Raw genomic sequence first — 24,169 nt, 5'->3', positions numbered from 1 at the left:
AACTCCAGTCAAAATAGTGTTTCATCTATCGATTTGTCATTTCCACATTGACACTAGCTCCCGGTTTCATTCATAAAACTAGGGGTATCAGGACTTTAATGAGGCAGTCCTACTGCCTTCATTACCCCAACTGGTTAGGCCAAACATATGCCTAACCATTCAGTTCTTATACAACCTGCAGAGAGGAAGTTAAATGAGGAAAAGTAAAGCATCACACTGTCACCATCGAGGCTTTGGACAAGCTCTAATTTTACCCAAAGGAGAAAACTTTAACCACCACAACAAAGACGGCAACGGCCATGATAAAATGATGCCTGTCATTCTGTCCCACCCCTGGGAATTGCTCTCCACCCACTCCCAGGTGATGGATGTGTTTCTCTGGGTGCACTGGGTTTAGATGTGGCAAAGGATGAAGACAGTTAAATTCGTCAAATCACCAAAGTCGGCAAAGCAGCATTTGATCTGCTCTGGAGAAAGCAATGGGGGGCTGAACAAAAACTCACCAATGGCACAAAACCAAGGTCATCTCCCAGTACCACGAATGCATCAAAGCAGGCTCATTTATCTCAAAAGTGAGAGTCACAAATGCTAAGCCTGGAAGAGATCTTAGAGAACCTGACCTAGAAACCAACTCGTTGACACACAATTCAGAGAATTCCCTCCCTCCAAAAACAAAACAAAACCAGAATCCATGTCTTATCATTTATTATCCATATTCTTGAAATTTGTTACCCATTAGACATCGATGTTCTGAATTACAAAACTTTATCCGTATAGCTGATTCCACATGGTATATACTTCCTGACCAATAAATCTATATGAAAAAAAAACAAAAATTTAAAATGTGAACAAATTCTCAGCCTATATATATCAACATAAAAAACAAAACCAAACAGAATCCAAGTTACCTCTCTCAACCCTTCTTTTTTTTTCCTTTTCCAAGTTGCTTTCTAGTGTCTGAAATCCGAAAAACGGGCACCCCATACACTTTTTCAAGGACCTGAAAACAATGACTTACTAATAAATCTTTTATTAGTATTAGTATCCTATAGATTTACAACTCTAATAAACTCACGATTATCATTTTCATGAATAGTTTTTGTTTTTGTTTTTGTTTCCAAAAACTCTGAAGTAAAACATCCCATAAAAAACAGACCCAAAAGTTGTGTCTCTTTGTGTAATTATGCTCTTTTTCACACAGGCCACAGAAGAGCAATATGCATCGAAAACCAAATATCCTATTTTCAAATATCTTAAAAAAAGAATCACACTGTTGCCTATTTTGCTCTTTCTAAGTTACTGGTCCTTGTTACCCATCTTTAGGGATAAACAGCCTGAAAATTTTCTTACAATAGTTCCACAGATTAAAGTAGCAAAAAACAAAACAAAAAAACCAAAAACCAAAAAACAAACAAACAAACAAAAATAAAAACAAAAAAAAGCAGGAGAAAAACAGTTGACGGTTTCAAAACAGAAACGAGAAATTTCGCTTTGGCTCTTTGAATGTGGTGCTCCTTGGGAGTCATGATGCCCCTTCCAATGGCACTGGTTACAGACCCTTCAGTAAATATGGGTTTTCCAATTAAATGGCACTCTATTTTTAAAAACTGGTATCATATGTCTGTCTCCATCTTCAGAAAGTGTATGTTTCAATCCTGTCCAAGGCAGTTCTAGCATTTTTCCCACTACTGCAAAGACCAGCATCGCGTATCCTCGACACAGGTATTACGACACACAAGTACACTGTTGCCCTGGTAGTTTCATCTGCTCTCTTGCTGTGCAAAAGCTATAGCATAAAAAAGTCTATTCTCACATGCTTTTGATATTACACTATTTAATCACATACAGCTGTGGCTTATGAGACTGTTACAAAACACAATTTTAATGTAGTACTCGAAGCCAATTTTGGATAAACATCAACCATTTACTCTGAATAAGAAGTCCGACACTAAAAAGATTTTCTCTTAAAGGAAAAGACTGGTTTTCTTAGAATTTGGCATGGGCATAATTGTGACGGAGCCCTCTCTCTGCCAAAAAGACTGATAATGTCAAAAAGGATTGTGTAAAAATCATATTAGTGCAAAAAATGAAGCTTTCCAGAATTCCTGGAGCCAGAAAGACCTGAGATGAACTTACATCCTCCTTCCCTTCTTTTGCCTCCCTCCCTGCAAATCACCCCTACCTCCAACCCTCTAATAGATTTAATTACTTCATAGAAACAATGTTGAGTTTTAATTCTATTATTGAGAGAAAGCAAGAGCAAACTGCATTACAAAGATACGGTTAGAACAAATTTACATGTTTCCTTTGAATTTGGCATGATTCTGAAGAAAGAAAACACATGAACTTTTTACATATTTCCTCCATCTAAGTAGGCACTCAACTTAGTGAAACAATGACTATATTATAGAAAAGACAAACCCAATGATAATAAAAATGGGGGGGGGGGAGTAAAGAAAACAAAACAACTAGAAAGGGAAAGTGACCCCCTATAACTATTTTTCTCTTACTTAAAACCAATTAAAATTGTATACATTCTAAAGAGAGACAAGATTTATCATAGTTGCATATTACCACCTTACCCCCCCTTGAAGCAAAAGAAATATTTGGAGTTGTACCTAAAAATTCTCTTGCTGGAAGATTTTTAGAAAACCAGTTTTGTATGTTTCAGGCTTTCAAAGGAAAACAGAACTTGGGAGTTTTCAAGGCTGTTTTAAAACTGGCAAGTTACCAACTCTGGCTATCAATGCAAATCTGAGGCAGGAAGTACTAAGGAAATTCTAAACTCATTCCCTCCCTCTGCAAGATTTTCTACATTTTCATGTGCAAGAAGTATGTTAAGGGGTTGTTCTGTTTTGCTTTTGAAGGATTTGTACGTTTACATCTTTGAGAATATCCTCTGCCCCTAGGAGCCTCTCTCTTCCTTCACCTCCTCCTTAGTCCTTTGTGTTTCAAGTGTTTGCTCTTTCTATGGTACAATCAGTTGGGCTCTAGCTAGACTCTGAGAGATGGGCAGCTGTCCAGGCTGCAGATGGTTAGAAACTCAGCCTGAAATCGGTGTGCAGTTGATGAATTACTCCTTACACCTGACCCCAACTTCACACCATGCTCTGAATACAATCTGAATACCACCAGCCAGAAAAACCCTATAGGGTCCCACAGTCTGAACCCATTTCTGTAAGATCTTCAGGGGAAGTGGACGGCCAAAGAAGGAAAAGCAGTGGGCTGATAGAAAAGCAGCGTGAGTAGAAACCGTGCCCTGGATTGATAGAGATGTCGTGACCTGGTCAGGGGAAGGAAACAGAAGGAAGGACAAGCCTGCTGTGGGCGCCTGGACGAAGTTGAAAGTTTTGGAAGGATGACCCAAGTTTTCGAAGCATCATTTATGAGAGAAATACCTATTTCTCAGCTGCAAAATATTAGTTCGCCGGGCTGTGACCATGTTTCACTCTTTTTACTTCTCCTAGTTTGACTAAGCTGTTTTGCCAAGAAACCGCCCCAAAGTACCTCAAATTCAGATTGAAATTCACCCTGGCTCTCACAATGCAAAAGCAACAGGTTAGCTACTTTGAATGGGCTAGAACAAAATTCCTGAGAAATATTAGGTTACAACTCAGTCAAACATCATTATAGACATTATCATTAAGCTCATGAACCCTTTTTTGGTCCCCGTTCTCTAAAATTTGCTTATTATTCTGGGTGGCCTTCAAACAGCAAATTTGTTTTGATGAAGATTTTTTTTAATCCAGTTATGTCTCTTATATAAATATTACAACATGTCACCAAGATTTCTTCTTTACTGCTTAACCAAAACCAACGTTACTTTTTGAAATTGGTTCTTTTGAGAGGAAAAGAAAAATGGCCAAAAGAAAATTGACAAATGACAACTTTGAACGTGAGGTCTTGGAGAGTAAGCATTCTGGAACAACACTGCTGCAAGGCATAGCTAGCCACCAGTCAGCCACTGGTTTTCATTTAACTCACAGGTACATTTTTCTAATCTATTGTTTTAAGCATTTAGAAAATTATTCAAAGGGAGAAAAGCATAAATGTCTTACTATTATTATTATATTTTATTTTTAAGCAACAAAGTTAATGGATTGGTTCTAATTTGATCGGAAATAAGAGGAGCAGAGAAGGCAGGGAAGCGTCCCAAGTTTTTCTAAAACTTTAATTGCATTTGAGGAAACAGAAACATTTCCATTTACTTAAAAATCCTACTTTCATTTTGTTTTATCATAATAAAACAGCAGCTGTATCCAATATACACACTGAAGTAAAAGAAAAGGTTCAGTATTTTGCACTTTCTGAATGAATACAATAAATAGTGAACCTTTCAGTTCTGTAACGATCCCATAAAGATTCTCCAACCCAAAATAATGTCAGTAAACAGCTTTTGTTGATTAGTTGAAAACACCTGAATTTAGACAACAGCTTAAATTATGATGTCACCAGAACATGACTTTTATTGTCAACCACAGAATTCTATTTTTATCAACCATGAGTATTCTTTATATACCAGCATCATTTTAAACAGCTATGATTTCAAAAATGGATTATAACTATAACCCAAGGCTGGAAGGACAGTAGAATCTATGAATTCCACCTGGGCTTACCAAATAAACATGAGCAGCATGTATTTCCTTCAAAAGTATTATAGATTAAATTTTAAGATATAAGCATAAAACAAGCCAAAAAAATGATACTGAAATAACCTAGTTGTGTTCATGTTACACGGGGGCATGATGGTACTTTATTACATAGTGTTCATGCTGTCAGGAAGCCCCCACATTTGAAAATATGATTGACCCTTCTTCCCCTCCCCTGTGCGCCCACGTTTCAAACCAGGGCACGTTTTCACATCTTCAGCTTCCAGGAATGTTATTAATGTCTGTCATTTCAGAGCCACCGTAACAGCATTCGACAACTTCACAGCACTGTCGAAATTTTACAACATAATAATCAATATGAACTACCAGGATAGCCAAAGGAGCTGATCTTATATTCCCTACCACCCTGATCTGATTACCCAAATATCAGCTCAGGTCACCTAATGGATCTAGCTTCTTTAAAAATGTTCCAGAAGTTGATGGCTTTGACTAGCTTGAAAGTAACAAGATCCAGATGCTGCCTGTCTACACAACACTAAACTACACAGGACCCCAAAACAGATTGTTTTTAATTCCCTCTATATTTTTTAGGCTCTCTTCTTTTCTGTCACTTCACTTTTCCTCTTCATCCCAATCTCTCTCTCTCCTTCGCTCCCTCCTTCTCTCTCTCTCTCAAACACACACACACACACACACACACACACACACACACACACACACAGACACACACACACACACAGACTTCCCATCAGTGTAGCTCATCTAGCATCCTGTTCTTAATACGCACATTATTTCCTGATGGTAATAAGTTAAAAGAAATCTCAAGCAGGAAAGCAATTATTTCATTATTCCATTCATTTTTATCTGAAGTTTCTTTTCTGAATATACTTCATAGAAAAAAAAAAAAAGACCCAAAAAGAAAGCATGAATTTTGAAACATTTGGAAAAATTTAGCCAAATGAGTAAAAGGGATGGAATGTCCGATATTTTTCATGGAACCCTTGAGTTTGTTGTTTTTGTTTCTTTGGGGGATGAGAAATGACTATAAATTTCCTTTCTTTTTTTTAACTTGTCCTTGCTTTGCCATTTCCTTAAGGAAGGCAGGCGACATTCTCTACCCAATCCCCTAAAGAGTTAAATCTCAAGGCACTGGAGCAGGAGGGCTGGTCTATTTAAGCAGCAGCAGCACAAACTAAATGCTCACAAAGGCAAAAAGCAATGTGAGTCGACCTTGGAGGGGCAGGGCGAGTCATAGAGCGATTGAAAAAGAAAGGAAAAAAGCAACAATTTTTAATGTAATTCTGAAAGTCTGCTGCCTGGTCTGGTTTACAAATAGGCATTGTTTGATGAGACAGAATAAATAAGAGCTAACTACAGCATGAATTACCAAACACTAATCACATCATCGAGTCCTAGTGACAGCACAGATCACTCAGGCACGCCTTGTTCACTCTCGGCATATTTATTTATTAAGAAGACAGCGGAGTCTGGCTAATGCAATAGAAAATAATATCATCCATAGAGAAATAAACCCACGCGTTCAAAGTGGTAACTACACCAACATCCCCCCCACCCCAGTCAAGTCCAATTTAATTGACAAATTGGAGCAGTGATTTCACACCTGAGAGTCTTTCATGTCTGAAGTGCAGGATAAAGTTCACGGCTGGCACTGCCCACTGCTTCGTTACGTGGGCTTGCCACTGGCCCCGTAATGATCATTTGAGCACACACATAAAGATTCAAGTATTTAACCAATTCACGTCCAATTATCATCAGTTACATTGCATCCCGTTTCAAGACCCAGGCCTCCTGATGGCAGCCAGCACAGAAAAACAGAGCTTCTAAAAGTAAAGAACACCTATGGTAAAGCTCCAAAATTCAGTCTCTAGCATCTTGCTCATCCTCGATATAAAATAAAATATGTAAGGCAAATAAAACACACCACACACACACACACAAAACACACCCAAACAAACTCTAAAGGACTTTAGTCAGCTGTACTATACCTTCCCACACCCTTCTTTCATTTTATACTCAGCGATTAAAAGTTTGAGTTGCCCCCACCCTGGCGTGTCCTATCCAGTGGGAAAAACCCTTTTAGAGCCACAAACAAAGAACAGCTCACCAGAAAAGCCCCTGAAATTGTATTCTTGTGCCTGATAATCACTGTTACGATCTCCTTTCTAACAACCCTGTCCATCTGCAAAGGACTTTACTACGGATATCAGGAACATTTTCATGTTGCCAAATAACAACAAAAGAACACGAGCGAAACTATTATCTCTCCTAAAAGAGAAAGCCACAATCCCGGGCTTGCTTTCTTCTTATATTCTCCTCTGCCTCATTAACTCCCTTGGTATGTTACTAATTTCAAAGAAGCAGGAAGAGGTGATGGGGAAGGGGAGGTAAATAATAATTCACATGCCTGTCTATTTCCCATCCCAAGTGCAGAAGGATACCACACTGATTGCCAGACTGTGGGTCGAGCCATACCTTGGTTTGGAGATAGTGAGGATAGTAGTAAGTGTACTGGGGGTACATTTGTGGCTGATCCAGGCGTTTGCCCATGTAGCTGGAATCTTTATCTCCGAGGCAGGGAACTGGATGACAGGGTATAGTGCCCCAGGCCGAGCTTCCTCTTAAACCACTATTCCTGACAGTCTCGATGACTGATGAGGCTTCAGAAATCCCTCGTCTTCCACCACTCGCTAGTTCCAACACAGCAAGAATTTAAAAAAGAAACACACCAAAAAAAAAAAAAAAAAAAAAAAAAAAAAAAAAAAAACAAGGAGGGGTATCGGTAGGAAAAAAGACCAACAGACACAGCCTCCCCAGATCTTGCCTTCCTTCCCCCAGCTGCCAGGGTCCACTTGGGATGAGGCAGTTTGTTCTCTACCAGGCTGTCTGTAGTGATGTCAATTGCCAGCGTTTGTAAAGAGAGAGAGAAAAAAAAAATCAAAGTCCTTTTAGCACAACTCCGAATCCTTGCAGATCAGCTTCCTGTCTCCTGTTTGTCTCTTTCCCCACCTTAAAGAAAAAGAAAAAAAAAAAAAAAAAAAGAAAGAGAAAGAGAAAGAAAGAAGAAACAGAAAAAAGAAAAAAAAAAAGAAAGAAAAAGAAAGGGAAAAAGAAAAAGGAAAAAAAAAAAAAAAAAAAAGCCTCGTACAGCTTAGTTGCTGTTGTCTCCCTCCCAGAGTGACATGGTGTTCGGGGCTTGTCCTGTCCTTTCATTCACTTCCCCTCCTTCCAGCCGGTGGGTGGAACCGAGAGAGCCTCTCCAGGGAGCAGCGTACGCAGTCCAGAAGGCTGCAGTATTTCCTCCAAGAAAAAAAAAAAAAAAAAAAAAAAGGCTGCTTCAACCCCTGCTGCAAGCAAAGTTCCGATTCCCTCTGCTGGCTATCTCGAATAGCAAAGCAATTTTTGCAGCCAGCTGGCTGCCGCTGGAACTGAACCCGGGGAACTCAAATGCAGGCGGTGGATTATTTCTTATCCTTCCCTTCATCTACCCCCCCCCCCCCCACACCCACAAGAGCTGCCTTCTTTTCTTTTTTTTCTTGCCAAGTTGCAAGGTATGCTACCCTGCTAAACAAAACACAGAAGACCATGGGAGGGAAGACGAAGGGAGAAAGGAAGAGAAAGAAAAAAATAATAATAAATAAAGGCAGAGGGACAACCCTTGCTGGTGAAAATGGAAACAGGGTGTCTCAGATGCTTTCAAAACCTGTTAACATATAAAGCCAGATGAATCTGAGACCCGGTTCAGAAACTCTTCTCGGAGGACATGGAGAATGAAAAGTAGCGAAGAAATTGTAGAGTCTACTCTGGGACTACTGTTCGATCACAGTGACCGACTTACTAGAGCAGAAACGGTCACTCTTAGTCTTACATCCAGTTTGTAAGCATCAAAAGAGGTATCCCACTAGGCTGTCGGGTGTCTTTATAAATAAAATCACTGGTTTTCTCACTGTCTATCTCTTTATAATTATTTTGATTCATGAATGCATTAATCACTTTACTGATAACATCACACACACACACAAAATCATACTTACTTGGCAGAGTTTTTCCCCACCAATAATAAGCAGTATTCTGACAGGTCTATCAGCTATTACATTAATAATACAAATTGTTTCAGAGAAAATATATTTCCTTTAAGGGTCTCTTTTCGAGGCAGACAAGGCTAAAATTAGACATGCCAGCTGTGTTTTGCTGTGAGTGCTCACACATGCCCAAAGCGTGGGCAGACCAATATTGAGAGCCTCTCTACTTTGTCAAACCAGCTCTGTTCTCCCCAGTCCAGAGTCGCCTTTTCAGATAAGAGGTTCCTGGTATAAATCCAGCTTCTTAGTGAAGAACAGAGAATTCTAGCCCAATGCGCAATATGGTGTCCATCCACATACAAGTCCCGCCACCCTTGAGGTCACTGGCTTCCACTCAGGGGTCTGGTTATTGGAAGCTGTGTGAGTAGATGGACGTTCCTTGGAGAAAGAGAAGAATGGTGGGTAGCTTCATGTTTGACTTTTGCCAATAACAACAACCGGAAAAGAAGGAGAGAGGGTGGGAAGATGTGTTAGGAGTCCTGATAGCACTGTCATTGAGAGAATTAAATCAACTCCACCAACATTTAAACGTGTTATTCAGGCCTCACTCACCCCATCCAGAAAGTGGAAATACTGCCAACTTACCTGGCTGAAGGCTATAAACTAAATCAGATACGAAATCAAAATTACATTGATTTAAAAACCATTCAGGGACATCTCATTGCTCAGACAACAAAGCCCTGACTCCTTGGAATAGTTTTCAAGGCACTTGAAAACTCAACTTTATTCTCCAGACTCGGATAGTCAGCTCTGCCCCTCACAGTCATAGTGAACTGCTTTTGAACCAGAATGTGCTCTCTCAGGGCCTTCTGTTATCTGCTCTGCCCTAGGGTGGTCTTGCATCTCCATCCTTCAGCTCTCAGCATGCATATCAGCCCTTCAGAGTAGCTTTACCTGAACCCTCACTTCCCTGCTGCACCTTACGTTTGCCCTAATAGAATGCTTAGCCTGGCAACTGCCTGTTAATTGCATGTTTGTTTCTTCTATGATGCCCTTAAAGCCTCAGGAAAAGCAGGAAAGTACAAGGTCCCATCAATCTCATTCACCTTCATATTTCCAAAAACTGCCATGGAATCTAGCACAAACAGGGTGCTCTGCAAATGTTTGAAAAATAAGATATCTTAAATACAATAAAAATTCTAACCCAACTCACATACTTCTTCCAGTACATTTCAGTAAATTTCTAGATGCAGGGGATAGAGTGATAACACAGATCAGAACAATGCCCAGCCCTCATAGAATATATATTCTAGTGAGGGAGATAAAGTGATAAGCAAGCAAACAGGCAATATAAATCAGGTAATATGCAGTGCTGTTGAGAAACATACAGTTGAGTAAAGAGAAACAGAGTCACAGGGATCCTTCCTTCCTTCCTTCCTTCCATCCGTCCTTCCCTCCTTTCTTCCTTTATAGGGATTCCTCTTTTTTTTTTAAATTTTTTTTTTCTTTTTCAACGTTTTTTTTTATTTATTTTTGGGACAGAGAGAGACAGAGCATGAACGGGGGAGGGGCAGAGAGAGAGGGAGACACAGAATCGGAAACAGGCTCCAGGCTCCGAGCCATCAGCCCAGAGCCCGACGCGGGGCTCGAACTCACGGACCGCGAGATCGTGACCTGGCTGAAGTCGGACGCTTAACCGACTGCGCCACCCAGGCGCCCCATAGGGATTCCTCTTTAAATGGAAAGTCAGGGGTCACATGGGTGGCCCAGTCAGTTGAGTGACCGACTTCAGCTCAGGTCATGATCTCACAACTTGTGGGTTTGGGCCCCATGTTGGGCTCTAGCTGAAAGTTCAGAGCCTGGAGCCTGCTTCAGATTCTGTGTCCCTCTCTTTTTGCCCCTCCCCTGCCCGCACTCTGTCTCTGTCTCTGTCTCTGTCTCTCTCTCTCAAAATAAACAAACATAATCATAAAAAAATTTAAATAGGATAGTCAGGAAATGCTCACCAAGAAAGAGCTCTGAGGTTAAAGGAAGGGTGGGAACCACACCCTGGGTGTTGTGTACCAAGAGAGCTCTTTTTATGAGGGCCTGGGCTCCCACCCAAACTGCCTTGGTTCCAGTTCTGCCTCTGACAGAATCACTCTGCCTCCTTTTCTCATCCATTCAATGTCACACCACACACTTCATACAGCTACCATGAGAATTCACCCAGATTAACATGCCATGCATTGGTAACACCTTGAAACATACTGGGTCTGCTCAATAAATGTCAGCCTGTATCTGGAAGATCATTCCAGACAGAGATAACAGTAAGTACAGAAAGCCTGGCAGCAAGAACATGTCTTTAAAATGTGTAAGAAATGGCACAGAGGCTGAAATGGAGCAAGCAAGGAGTAAAGATTATCAAAGAAGACTGGAGAGATACCCTGGGCCAGATCACGTAAGTCTTAGTGGGCACTTAGTGAAGAAAGCTAAATTAGTGAGTTAATAGTACAGTCAGTACTCTATGCAAATATTCGGATTGTAGAGCTAGTCATCTTCAACTATAGAATGCTGTCCTCCAAATGACTTAGTGAGGTTCCTCCAAATCCTAAGACTTACAAGATCAGGATCCTCAATTGCTTCTGGCAATTTTACCACTATGAACAAAGGATATCAGTATTCTTTTATTAATAACTGGCCTACCTATGCCTTGCAGGGGAAGGATTGGTGACTTACTTGCAAATGAAAGGCCAAATAAGTAACTCCTCAGCCCAAGCTATAGCTCACTTATTACATGTAAAGTTCCCAGCATGTGTTGATGATATCTGCAATTTCTACACAATTTGCCACTTTCCAAAATGCTATTGTATTTCATTGGATTATTGCTATGTGCTGGGCATCAACTATCATTAGTCTAAGCACATTCACTGAACATTTAAAGCTTTTCTTAAATAATGCAAAGACAGTTTACCACTTGTGAGAATTGCAAAACCTGTGTTTTATTTTTTTATTTTTTCCATTAGAGACACCAGTAGCAATCACAATCGGGGAAGCAAGATACTCATGTCAGAAATAGTTTTTATATCATGTCTGCTCTGTTGGAGCAGTAGTGCTTTCCATTTAAATGATCAAGTTAAGGTAGGAGGTAACTAATTTAAGGCACTCTCTAAATCAGAAGCCAGCTGTGTCCCATTTGCCAACTAACAAATTTTGTACAAATCCAAGAGCAGTAAACCACATCAAAGAGCATGGACTCTTACAAATTCACATGATTCATAATACAGACTGGAGAGACACTCATTTAAGACAAGTTCTTGGTTAACAGGATAGAGACAACATCTCAGACATACAATCCGGAGTTAGAGAAATGATGGTCCTGGAATGAGGGTCAACTGGGTAGAGATGGGAGACTCTCTTCTGGTTGCTCTGACCTATCCACTCAAAGAATAAATGGGTCCTCTCTTTGGCTGATTTGTTTTTTAAATGACAAAGACTTAGTCAAAAGCAGAAAAAAAGAACAGTAGAGAGATAAGCAAATAATAATAATTATTATCATTATTATTACACTACCTTTGAAAGCCATATACTACCCTATCTACAAGACATTCATGAACTCGAATAAACTAAAACAAACAAAAGCACAACTTGGTATTTCTTGCTCTCTTTATTCAAATTTGGGAAATCCCTTTCCAACACAACAGATGCCAACAGCCTATTAAAGATAAAAGTAAGTTTAAAAAAAAAAAAAGATAAAATGGTAGATTACAAACTCCGACAGGAGTGATACAATTATCTTTTCTCCTATCAAATACTTATCCATTCTTTAAGAACATACTTGAAACAACCCAGAAGAAAGAGACGACTAGTGATTCAACCATTTGTGGTCCAAATCTGAACCATAATTAAATGTAAAATTTTAGTGGAGATAAAGACAATAAAAATTGGCCTTGGAAGAAAATTTCAAGCTTCAGGACAAAATTATAATGGGCTATATTTCAAGACAATCCTGTAGAGAAGCAAGAATAATTTAAAACAATGGACATTATTTAAAGCAACAGTTTTGCTTAAGCATCTACTAGGTGCCTAAATAACCAAGAATACCAATATAAAAATTATCACCCTTGTCTTCAGGTAGATTTATTATCTCAGTATCTACGAAAAATCAGCCAGTCAGAAATGACCTAAATGTTTTTCCTCATATCTGAATACCTATTTCTAACAATAGTTATCAAATATTAACTTGACCCAATTTTTTGAAGTACATTATTATAATTCTAAGCAATGAGAGATATACATGAAAACTCATATCTATTTTGCTTTTATTATCTTTTTAAAAATACTTAACACTCCTCTCTCTCTTTACACATGCTTTTCATAGCCCTTAATACTGTGGTAGTCACATAGGTTTCTCCTTTACCACTAGGATCACCAAGACTCACACTTCCCCACTTCATTGAAATTAGGCATGACCATGTGACCTGCTATGGCCAATAAAATCTGAAGCAGAAGTGACATGTGTATGAACTTTTAACTGCTGCTGTTGGATTCATCAGCCCACTCTTTCCTGATGGAAGCATGTGTTTATATGGAGGAAGCATCTTGGAAGGCTTAGAACAGTTGCCTTGAATGGTCACCTGGACCAGCCACTGACTTGTTATGAGCAAGAAATAAACCTTTGTTGGAATTATGCTAATGAGATTTGGTGACTTACCACAGCATCACTTAGCCTACCCTTGGATTCTATATTTGTTGATTTCCTTCTTTGAGGATCCCCTCTACTAATATTTAAGGTCCCAAGGGCAAGGAATTTACCTGTCATGTTCACTGTTTTATCCCCAGCACCCAGAACAGGCTTTGGGATTTAATACACATTTAATAAATATTTGTTAGGTAAATGAAAAAAATTTTCATCTAAAATAATCTCATTTATCTGTCAGTGGTGAAAGTGCAATACTTTATGAAATAGAAGGGGAAAGAACACATACACTCAAATGTAAAAAATGTGTTAAGTTTTCTGGAAAGAGAACTGCTATAAACCTAACTACTGAATGTTCAGAGGAGGGGAAGGGTTTTCTGCATGGAATATAAGGCGTGGGCAGTGGGTTAAGAAACACTACTTACGAAAAGAAGAAGGACAAGGAGAAAAATGAGATAAAATATAGATGGTCTACTATATACTAGACGCTGTGCCAGAAGTTTATGAATGCCCCCTCAGTTAAAACTCACAAGTACCTGGAAAGTGGGTATAATTTTCCACACTTTATAGTTGAGCAAATTGAGAAGGAAACGTTTTACCTATTCTATCCAAGGCATCCAATGATAATATGGTAAAGGAACATCCCTAACCCAAGTCTGTATAAAGACCAAACCCAGCTTTTTCCTCAGCATCACTTGATGGAGATCTGAAACATTTTATTCTAAAACTGGCTAAGATAATCTTTGTGTTTACAACAGAAAACTCACAGTATATATAAAAGTCCTAAATAAGTCAGCGTGTCTTCATAGAAACAGATGGTGCAGAACAGAGAGAAAACTGGAAAGAAAGAGCATGGACTTCTATGAAATAGCATAAACTCTATTTGAACCACAGACGTGATGGTTAATTGTATGTGTCAACTTGGCTAGAATATAGTGCCCGGTCGTTTGGTCAAACACAAGTCTAGATATTGTGGTGAGGTATGTTTTCAATGTGGTTAACATTTAAATCAGTAGACTTTGGACCTCAACAAGATAAAAAGCTTCTGCACAGTGAAGGAGACAATCAAAAAAAAAAAAAAAAAAAAAAAAAACAAAAAACTAAAAGGCAACCGATGGAATGGGAGACGACATTTGCAAATGACATTTCAGATAAAGAGTCAGTATCCAAAATCTATAAAGACCTTACCAAACTCAACACCCAAAAAACAAATAATTCGGTGAAGAAACTAGCAGAAGACATGAATAGATAGTTTTCAAAAGAAGATATCCAGTTGGCTAACAAACACATGAGAAGATGCTCAACATCGCTCTTCATCAGGGAAATACAAATCAAAACCACAATGAGATACCACCTCACACCTGTCAGAATGGCTAAATTAACAACTTGGGAAACAACAGATGTTGGCGAGGATGTCGAAAAGTGAAACCCTTTTACACTATTGGTGGGAATGCAAACTGGTGTAGCCACTCTGGAAAACAGTATGGAGGTTCCTCAAAAAATTAAGAATAGAACTACCCTATGACCCAGCAATTGCACTGACTAGGAATTTATCCAAAGGATACAAAACTGCCCATTCGAAGGGGCACGTGCACCCCAATGTTTACAGCAGCACTATCAACAACAGCCAAATTATGGAAAGAGTCCAAATGTCTGTTAACTGATGAACGGATAAAGAAGTTGTGGTGTGTATGTATGTGTATATAATAGAATACTACTTAATGAAGAAAAATAATGAAATTTTGCCATTTGCCCATGTAGACAGAACTAGATGGTATTAAAATGAAGTCAGTCAGTCAGAGAAAGAGATCATATGATTTCACTCATATGTGGAATTTGAGAAACTCAACAGATGAACATAGGGGAAGGGAAGGAAAAACAAGATAAAAAAGGAGAGGGAGGCAAACCACAAGAGACTCTTAAATATAGACAGCAAGCTAAGGGTTGCTGGAAGTGAGGTGGGTGGGAGAATGGGTTATATGGGTGATGGGCATTAAGGAGGGCGCTTTTTTGGATGGGCACTGGGTGTTATACGTAAGAGATGAATCACTGGGTAAAACTCTCTCTACATAGAGATATACTTAATGGTTGTGGTTTTTTTGGAGAACCCTGAGGAATACCACAGGCGAATAAAATGCACATGATCATGACCTGAGCTGAAATGCACATGATCATGACCTGAGCTGAAATTAACTGACTGAGCCACCCAGGCACCCCCAACTTAATTTTTTTAACATCAATTAATTCTGCCTTTGTATTTCTCAGTTCCTCATAAATTTATTTGTAAACAATCTCTGTCATCTTGCCTATAATATGCTATAGGCACAAGGATTTTTAATTTTATTATTTTTTTTTGTCTATCACTATGCCTCCCTATCTATTTCGATGCAAAGAATTCCACTATTTGCAGCCCACTGAGCCAATTCTGTCCTGATGTAGCTGGTGGATTCTTATGGCCTTCTTACAAGGACACCTTCTGTCATGACTTGTGTCAGCATTAGACCAGAGCTTTGGAAAATGCCAACTAAAAGCCTCAACGTAGGGAGAGAGGAGTAGCTGCTTTGTCACAGGAGAAACACATTTTTTTTTTTTTCTAAAAGGAATACCATTACCTTGTATTGACCATCCAGCTGCCAGCTGCCAATAGCTAAGCAAGTCAGGTCAATACGGCCAGATTTGATTGGCTGGGCTGATTCTTCTCTCTGGAAACATCTGCAGAAGTCCAGGCCAAAGGCTAACACTAAATAGAATCACTATGTTGTACATCTGAAATATTGTATGTTAACTACACTTCAATTAAAAATTTTAAGGGCTCCTAAGTAGCTCATTCATTTAAGCATTTGGCTCTTAATTTCGGCACAGGGCATCATCTTACAGTTCATGAGTTTGATCCCCACAGGGGGCTCCGGGCTGACAGTGCAGAGCCTACTTGGGATTCTCTCTCTCCTTCGCCCTGTCTGCCCCTCCCTTGCTCTCTCTCTCAAAATAAAAATCTAGCTCTCTCTCTCTCTCAAAATAAAAATAAATAAATAAATAAACAAACATTTTTTTAAAATTTTAAATGATTTTAGAAAAAGAATTACCAGTTAAATACAAGATACCCATTTAAACTTGAATTCCAGACAAGTCATGAATATATTTTAATACAAGTATGTCCCAAATATTGCACATGGTATGTCCCATGAAATATTTGGGCCATACCTGTAAAAAGTACTCATGGCTTGTCTGAGATTCAAATTTACCTGGGTGTTATGTATGTTTCTTTACTAAAGCTGGCAAACTTAATCTTAATTGATGCACTGAGAAGGTTTAGAGGCCTTTCAGAAGACACAAAAAGTGGTAGAGAGTTCAAATTTAATGGCAACTGACAATGTTTAATATTTTCAATCCTTTTTACACTCAAACCAGGTAAATAAAAAAATGTCCCCAAATGACGTCTCCTCTTAGGAGACTTAGATCACAGCCGTGTCCCTGATAGGAATCCAAACACTATTCCAGTATCTCTGGTTTTGTTATAATAGCAAACTTGTTGTTGTTTCTTTTTCTTTTTTAACAGGAGGGATCATTTACATTTTTTTCTTAAGTTATTATTCAGCCCAATAAAATACCTGCCAAGAATGACAGACGCCCAGATCCCATCCCTGACACCAGAAAGTTCCAACCTAGAGAACCAGACAAATGTGCGAAATACAAGGGAAAAGGAGATCAAGGACAGCGCTCCCCAAAGTCTAGGAAGTGCTGATGTGCCAGCACTCCGGTGTCCAGGACCAGCGAGGACAGGATTCAAAAATAAGTGTCCAGCCACTTTACAGTCATTTGTCAGAAGAATTTTCTGTCTCGTTTCCAAATAATAAAAGTTTGGACATGTATTTTGAGGGTCTGTTTTTTTGTACTTCATTTTTCTAGCAATTTCTATCGTATAGTCCAGAAATATCAGCTAAGGTCAATTAGAAATAAACAAAAACCTGTGTTTCATGACAGAGAGTTTGAAAAGTGCTGATCTAGAAAATATACAGTTGTCTTATTTCCTTTCATTTCCATTTGCACATTTCTAGTGGTGGAAAAGTTGCACTGATGTGTTTTCTGATTGCGATACAAGGAATAATGAAACTCACATGAACTACAAAGGAAAAACGTAATTCCCTCAAATTTACTCTTCTTGTGTTCCTAACTCATTCTCTTTTCATTGTCTATTGCTTACCCTCTAACCTACAGTCAGACTCCCTGACCCCAAAGGCAATATTTAAGAGCACCAAGCTGAAAGCCAGGACGCATGAGGCTTGTTGGTTGTTGACTGACCCTGGCCACATGGATTCCCCAGCCAGAGCCCCATGTGTAAAATGCAGGTTGTAATGAGGTCATTTAAGGTCCCTTTCTGACTCTGACGCCAGGACGCACTTGTTGAACTAAGATGAGACTGTGCCTTTTTGGCTACGGGGTTGCACTGGCTGGCCCCTGGAGTGGATGGCAAGGTTCAGGCCAACAGCACAAGCTCGACACGCTTCAGCCAGGGGCTTTGTGCAACTCCCAGCCATTCCCGGCAGCTGCAGGCTGGGAGGCCCCAATTCCAAAAATAGCCCCACAAATTATGATTTGCCTTCTAGAGATGACATCTCTGTGAACAACACTAAATCGCGGCCATACGGTTAGCCTGACACTTTGGCCAGCGCCTCAAAAACAGCTCAATCCCTAGAAGTCTAGATGCACCATCCATCCCACCCAGGGGGGGTTCAGGATCCTGAATGTTTATGCTCATGATGCAGTCAGGAAACATAATTATTCGTTTTTCTTTAAGGAAGTTTATGACCAAAGGTAATGGGGGGAACATAAACGTACTGACTGTTTACTGAGACTCATAAATGCTAAGAACACAGACAAATAATTGTCTCTTGGAGATTTGTTCTTGTGGTGTAGAATCTTCATTTTTAGCAATTTAACTACTGAAAGTTTACCCACCTTGAGGAGAATTATTTAGTGGGAAATAAAACTTAGCACCTATTTCATTCCCTGCTCCAACAACTTTCTTCCTTTCAGAAAACTGCCTTTCACATAAAATGTGCAGAAGGTAGCTTGTTATATAGGGCTAGTAAAACGAAGAGGTAATTAGTACAAGCTAAACCTCTAAATAATAATGTCAAGTCTTAACATTTGCAGAGCTCTGGATCAACATTAACTAATAACTTCTCTGTTTTCCTCTGTGAGAGATAAACTTTGTTACTCACAAATTATCAAGAAAGAAAAAAAAAACAAAACAAGAAATCAGTTCTGGCCAATTATTTAAAAAAAAAATAGTAAAGCTCAGGTCAGAATTTAGCAAGGACAATCAAATGCTTATACCCCTTTCTGGTTCAGAACAGTGCTCATTTATGGGTAGGTTGGGCCACTGGTCAGACTGAGCTCTTCTAAGGAGACCTTCCAGAAAGGTTTGGTATTGCAGGGCAGGGGAAATCAGTGTGAAGCTACTGGACTTTTGGACTCCTGATCTCCTACCTTAACTGACACAATGACAGATACATGGTGGCCTTATGTGTGTGTGCAGTGGGGAGGGGCAGAGAGGCTGCAAGGAATTCAGTGTGTAGATGGACTGCCCGTAGCTTCCTCCCTCTCCCTGCAGCAGACAGCTGTGCTAAATTTGTCAGTTAGCCCTGCCTCACCCCCTCCAGCAGTGGTCATACATTCCCAAGCATGTTGCCTCTTCAAGCAAAGGAGTTAAAAATCAACTACTCCAGGACTGTTGAGTGTCCAACTTCGGCTCAGGGCATGATCTGGCAGTTCATGAGTTCGAGCCCCATATCGGCTCACTGCTGTCACCCTGCCAGCACAGAGCCCGCTTAGGATCTCTGTCCCCTCTCATTGCCCCTCCCCCACTTGTGCTCTCCCCAAAATAATTAAAGAAAAAGTGAACCACTCCAACGAAGGGAAAAAAAAAAAATAATGCTGAATAAGACCCCTTACCAGCTCATCTCTTTTTCTTTGTCTCCACATCCAGTGGGAAAGAGAATTGAGAGCTCATCAGGATTGCCTGCATGGCATCAAACAGTCCCTCGCAGGGAGGGTACAGAGAAGACTCTCCGATGCCTTGCTTGGAGGAATGGCCCACAGGAACCCCGGGACAGCACATCCCCAAAAAGCAGCAGTTGGAAAAGGAGACATCTGGCCCAGAGATACCTCTCTCTTCTCCCTCCCTTAGGCTGAAAACATTGAGTTCTCTCGGTCTCTAAAAGAGGACAAAGTATTGAAAGGAATGTAGGGAAGTCAGTCTGTTTCTCAGTGTAAATGGACTCCCATTCCAACCACGATCTGGTGTGAAGTGCCCATGCCTCATCTCTGACGAAGGGATGGGGAGCTTGCGCCGATTCCTGGGTTCATATTGGTCTGGAGATTAAAACTATCTTCTTTTCCATCTTGGAAGAAAGGTACACATGTTACCAGGGACAGGGAAACAGGCGGGGACCACTGTGCTAACGTGGACCTATGGATCCCATGGTTCTAACAATGTAGTCACCATGACAGTAGCTGGTAAAGGCTGCTGTCCAAATCCAGCTTATTTATTTTTGCTGAAAACTTTAAAAATTACCTTAGTTTCTTGGTAAAGAAACAATGTTGTATCAAGGCCCCTAGGAAAATCATACAGCATTATTCCATAAGGTCATAATGGGAGGATCTATCCATTCTGACGAGGGATGAATGTATTGGATTCACTATGTTTGGTCTGGGAAATCTCTTTTTGTCAAATCCAGGATAACCAATTGTCCATTACATACCACGTCCTTGCTAAGAGAAGCTGGTGTAGAAATATTTAATCTCCTCATCCATAAACATTTCTTTCCTCCCAGAGCAGGAAAAGGCTGATCTTCTCAAGGCCTAATGTTATTTATTTTCCAGTGAAGGAATATGATTTTTATACCAGGTACTGTTTTCCCTTAGCATTTTTTTTTAAGTGCCTGCCTTTTCAACGACTCCTAGAACTAAGATCCTGACCACTTGCCCTTGTTAAATATCTAGTGATCCTTTTCCCCAACAGATGGGAAGGGCCTCCTGATATGCCCCTGGCCTAATTTCAATTTGGGTAATTGCATTCTGTCGACTTGAAATTTCCCCACCAGTTTAATCTGCCTGGGATATGATGCCTCATTCTCGGTCCTGAACTGCCTGGCGTGCCGTCGGAGGCTGGGGGACAGCTGGTGCATTCCACCCCAGAAGTGGATGCATTTTAGTGGCAGGTGCAAAGGTTTTCTTCAGCCGAATACAGATTCTAATGTAGGAACAAGCCTCATGGATGCTTTTTATTTTTTCAATGAACGTAACTTCCATGAAACCGAAAAATATGAAAGCATCCAAAGCATAAATATGAATCGAGAAGAAAATACACTTGCCCTAAAACCAGTCTATTGTGTGATCATTTTGCACTCTGTGAATCTTACAATGCTTCTACATTTGAATGTTACCAATAAGGAGGAATAATTCACATAAAAGCAGACAACCATTCCTCTTCTGAAAGGATTTTATACACACACATGGGCGCATGGGTATATGCACACATCCGTACACGTATGTATAGGTGTGTGTGTGTGTGTACCCCAACTCTTACCCTCCTTCTGGGGAGTCCTTTTCAGTTCAGACTAAAACAACTTGCCCCACAAAACCACCACATTAAGCGTTCTATGCATACCTCATTTGAGTAGGTAATACATTTAACTGTAAGGAGCTTATCGCTATCCATTTCTGTTTCCTCAGCACCTAGGACATAATAGGTGCTTAATAAATAATATACAGACTACATAGGTCAAATCTAATTAGTCTTAAGCTCTGAGCCCCAAAATGCTATTTCTAAGCGCTGCAAGTCAAAGTGTATTTTTTCAAGGTAACCCAGGAACGCTAGTGGCCCAAAGTCTCATTCCTTAGGCCACCTCTGCTCTAGGGAACAGTTGCGGGCAAGCACAGGCTCACCTTGCAAACGCCGGCTATTGGACGTGGTGGACTGCTGAGCAAGCACAGGCTGAAGGTTCGGGGTGAGTACACCGAGGCAACACCCAATCAGTGGAAAACAGGAGCTAGTAGAGAAATGCTCCTGCCTCCAAGCTTCAGACAGACAATTCTGGAAGCACGCCATACCATCTCAGGACACCTCCGTAAAACTGAACCCCATTGCTCAACCTCAGCTTTTTTTTTTTTTTTCCTTTTTCTGCAATCTTTTTAGCAGTGACCTTGATAACGTACTATTATAATGGACTTTTCTCCATCCCCTCTCACCCTGCCCCACTCCTGCTTCAGGGAATTACATCTCAAACAAACTATCTGCACCCTTGCCTCAGGCTCTGAATCTGGGGGGACCCAAACTCTAATGACGTAGGACATCACCATACTGACAGCCACACCACCAGACTATCCACAGAGAAACATACAGAGGACCTATTCCTCCACCATTTATTTTCTTTCCCTCTCATAGGATGGATAAGCCATACACCAAGACCACCTTAATATATTTTGGCTAACAGATTACATGTTATACTTAAGCCAGGAGAAAGGAGAACAAAGATAGTGACGAGATGTATATTCTAAAATACTAAGCATTTCAGCTCTAAATATACTACCTTACCAATGACTCAGGAGCCATTCCCAGAGTCTCATAATTAGTAGGACAGTCCAGATTCTGCCTCATTTTAGCCTCTGCAGGTCACCATAAATTAGCTTAGAGGCCCAAAGCCTCTGTATGACTCAAGCTGACTTGAATCCTAATTTGTGTAGTGCAGAAATCTTGGCAAAGCCATCTGCATGCTTAAGTCTTATGCTGTCTTGGCCCTCGGGAAAAAAACATATTTGCAGTTGCTCCTGCCTTCGTCCTCCTTGTTTAGGGTAGATCATCAGTGGGTGGTGTCCTAAACGAAGAGTGGACCTTGATGAAGCCTGGGATCCAACATGTGATGACTATGCACTTCATGAAGCCAAGGGTAGATTGCCACAGAAGAGGGCCAGGCCACCTCTGAGTTGACCATCTCATACTCACTGGAGGGCTACCCTGTTGGCCACACCAGACAGAGAAATGCAGCAGACAAATGGACTGCAGGGAATTCTCACCAGTTTTTAAGATACTAGTGTTTAGACCTCTGGCTTCCATAAGGTCAAACTGAGGTCAGAGCCTGACATAGCAGCCAGAGTGAGGCAAAGGTAGACTGAGGGACCAGAGTCTCTCAGTCCATGGAAAGGACTACAATACTTTACAAGTTGTATTAGAGAAGGCCCATGGGGTGTATGGATCGTCCTTTGAGTTCCATAAAATTAATGATTTTTTAATCTGACTGTAAAGACTTTTTCATTATAAAATGTTGAAATGAAAAACTGTATACGAACAAGAGTATAAAAAATTACATTACAAAAATTAACATATCTAGCCCTATCTAATCTTATTACACAGAGGTAACTGCTTTTAGTATTTACTTTATTTGCTTCTAGCTTCTTCTCTATGAATAATGAGTATATATTTCCTTCTGTTCATGTATGTGAGATCTGGGTAAAATATTGTTATTTTTGTGCACTTCTTTCTTCTGACAACATATTGTGAGCATTTTCTTTGAACACACTACCTAATGGGGGCATAATATGTAATTATAATATTTTCTATTTCTCTACTGATGGATGTGTAGGTTGTTTTGATATTTGTCATATGTCATATATAATTCATATGTATAGTATATCTAATATGTTTTGAGATTTCTCCCCTTTTGGTGTGGATTCTGGAATTCCCTTCTACAGCAAGAGGCAGATACCCATCAGTGGGTAGTGCCTGGGTCATGCATGTACCCATGGCAAGCCATCTTCAGTGTGTTGATATCTATCCTCTTGGTCACAAGATGACTACAACAGTTTGGGCCACATTATCATCACCCCCCCAGGATCCTCAAGTAGCTTGTTTTTCCTCTGGTGCCTTTTAAAAATGTAAGAAATCTTATTAGGAGCTCCTGTCCCCAACAGTCTGCTCCTCGTGTTTCACTGGACAAAATGAGTCACGTGCATTGTCTTAACTTGTTCACTGATAGGGGCGAGAGAACTGTAATGATTGGCTTAGACTACAGAACACACACTTCCCTCTGAGCCTAGAGGAAAGATCATTGGCTCCAAGCAAATGGCAGCATTTAGCTGGAGAATGGAGTGTGTACCCTAGACCAGAACTGGAGTCCTCCTGTAAAGAAGGGGAGATTTAAATGGGGATTAATTTGGGGAGGCAAGACAGAATTGTCTTCCATATAAATTAAAAGTGTCTTGTTATCTCTCAACCTGTATTATCACATTCTTTTCCCTGATAACATTGTCTCTCCTTAATTCACCACCTAGACACTCCTGTTTAATCAAATTTTTGCTGGCTATCCCTGAATCTTCCAAGAAGGTCACTGGAAAATTAACATAACAATGATAATGAGCTTAAGGTCTTGCTCTCCTTGGGGGCATTTCTGTTCTAAAAGACAGTTCTGGAAGATATGAACATCTTCAAGATTTGTAAGAACAAAGGAATAATGGTAGCACGGCAGGCAAGAAAGGATTCAAGACGCACTGTGATCCTACTCCCACCTCCCTCATGCCACCATGATCTGCTCTCTCTGTTACATCCACAATGGCCTCCTTGCCGTCCCTCTAGGAGGCCAGCGTACTCACACCTGGGAGCCTTGCAAGTTACTTCCGTCTACCTGAAACAAACTTCCTCTAGATAGCCACAGGACTTGCTTCCTGGCTTCCTAGAGCTCTCTGCACACGTGCCACCTTATCAAAGAGGTTTTCCTTGATCATCTATATAACGTGGCACCTTCACTTCATTCTTTATCCTATTACCCTACTTTCTACATAGT

The 24,169-nt window shown here is 40.2% G+C and overlaps 1 protein-coding gene across 11 annotated transcripts in view; it reads right to left on the bottom strand.

Annotated features, from left to right (window-relative positions):
* The window catches only part of RBMS3 (RNA binding motif single stranded interacting protein 3), a 1,330,859-nt gene that overhangs the window by 710,621 nt on the left and 596,069 nt on the right, over window positions 1–24,169 (bottom strand). For 2 of the 11 annotated variants that reach the window (XM_078432422.2, XM_078432424.2), the window contains exon 1: window positions 7,104–7,827. The exons of 8 other annotated variants lie outside the window; for them this stretch is intronic. In XM_078432422.2, the coding sequence (XP_078288548.1) occupies window positions 7,104–7,178 (75 nt within the window). In that variant the 5' untranslated portion in view covers window positions 7,179–7,827. Of the gene's footprint in view, window positions 1–7,103; window positions 7,829–24,169 lie in introns of those variants that run through there. One more of the 11 variants, XM_078432423.2, reaches the window with a different exon arrangement.

The sequence above is a fragment of the Panthera onca genome, chromosome C2 (genome assembly GCF_046562875.1).
Source record: "Panthera onca isolate mPanOnc1 chromosome C2, mPanOnc1 haplotype 2, whole genome shotgun sequence".
NCBI lineage: Eukaryota > Metazoa > Chordata > Mammalia > Carnivora > Felidae > Panthera > Panthera onca.
This window is presented reverse-complemented; position numbering and strand designations above follow the sequence as displayed.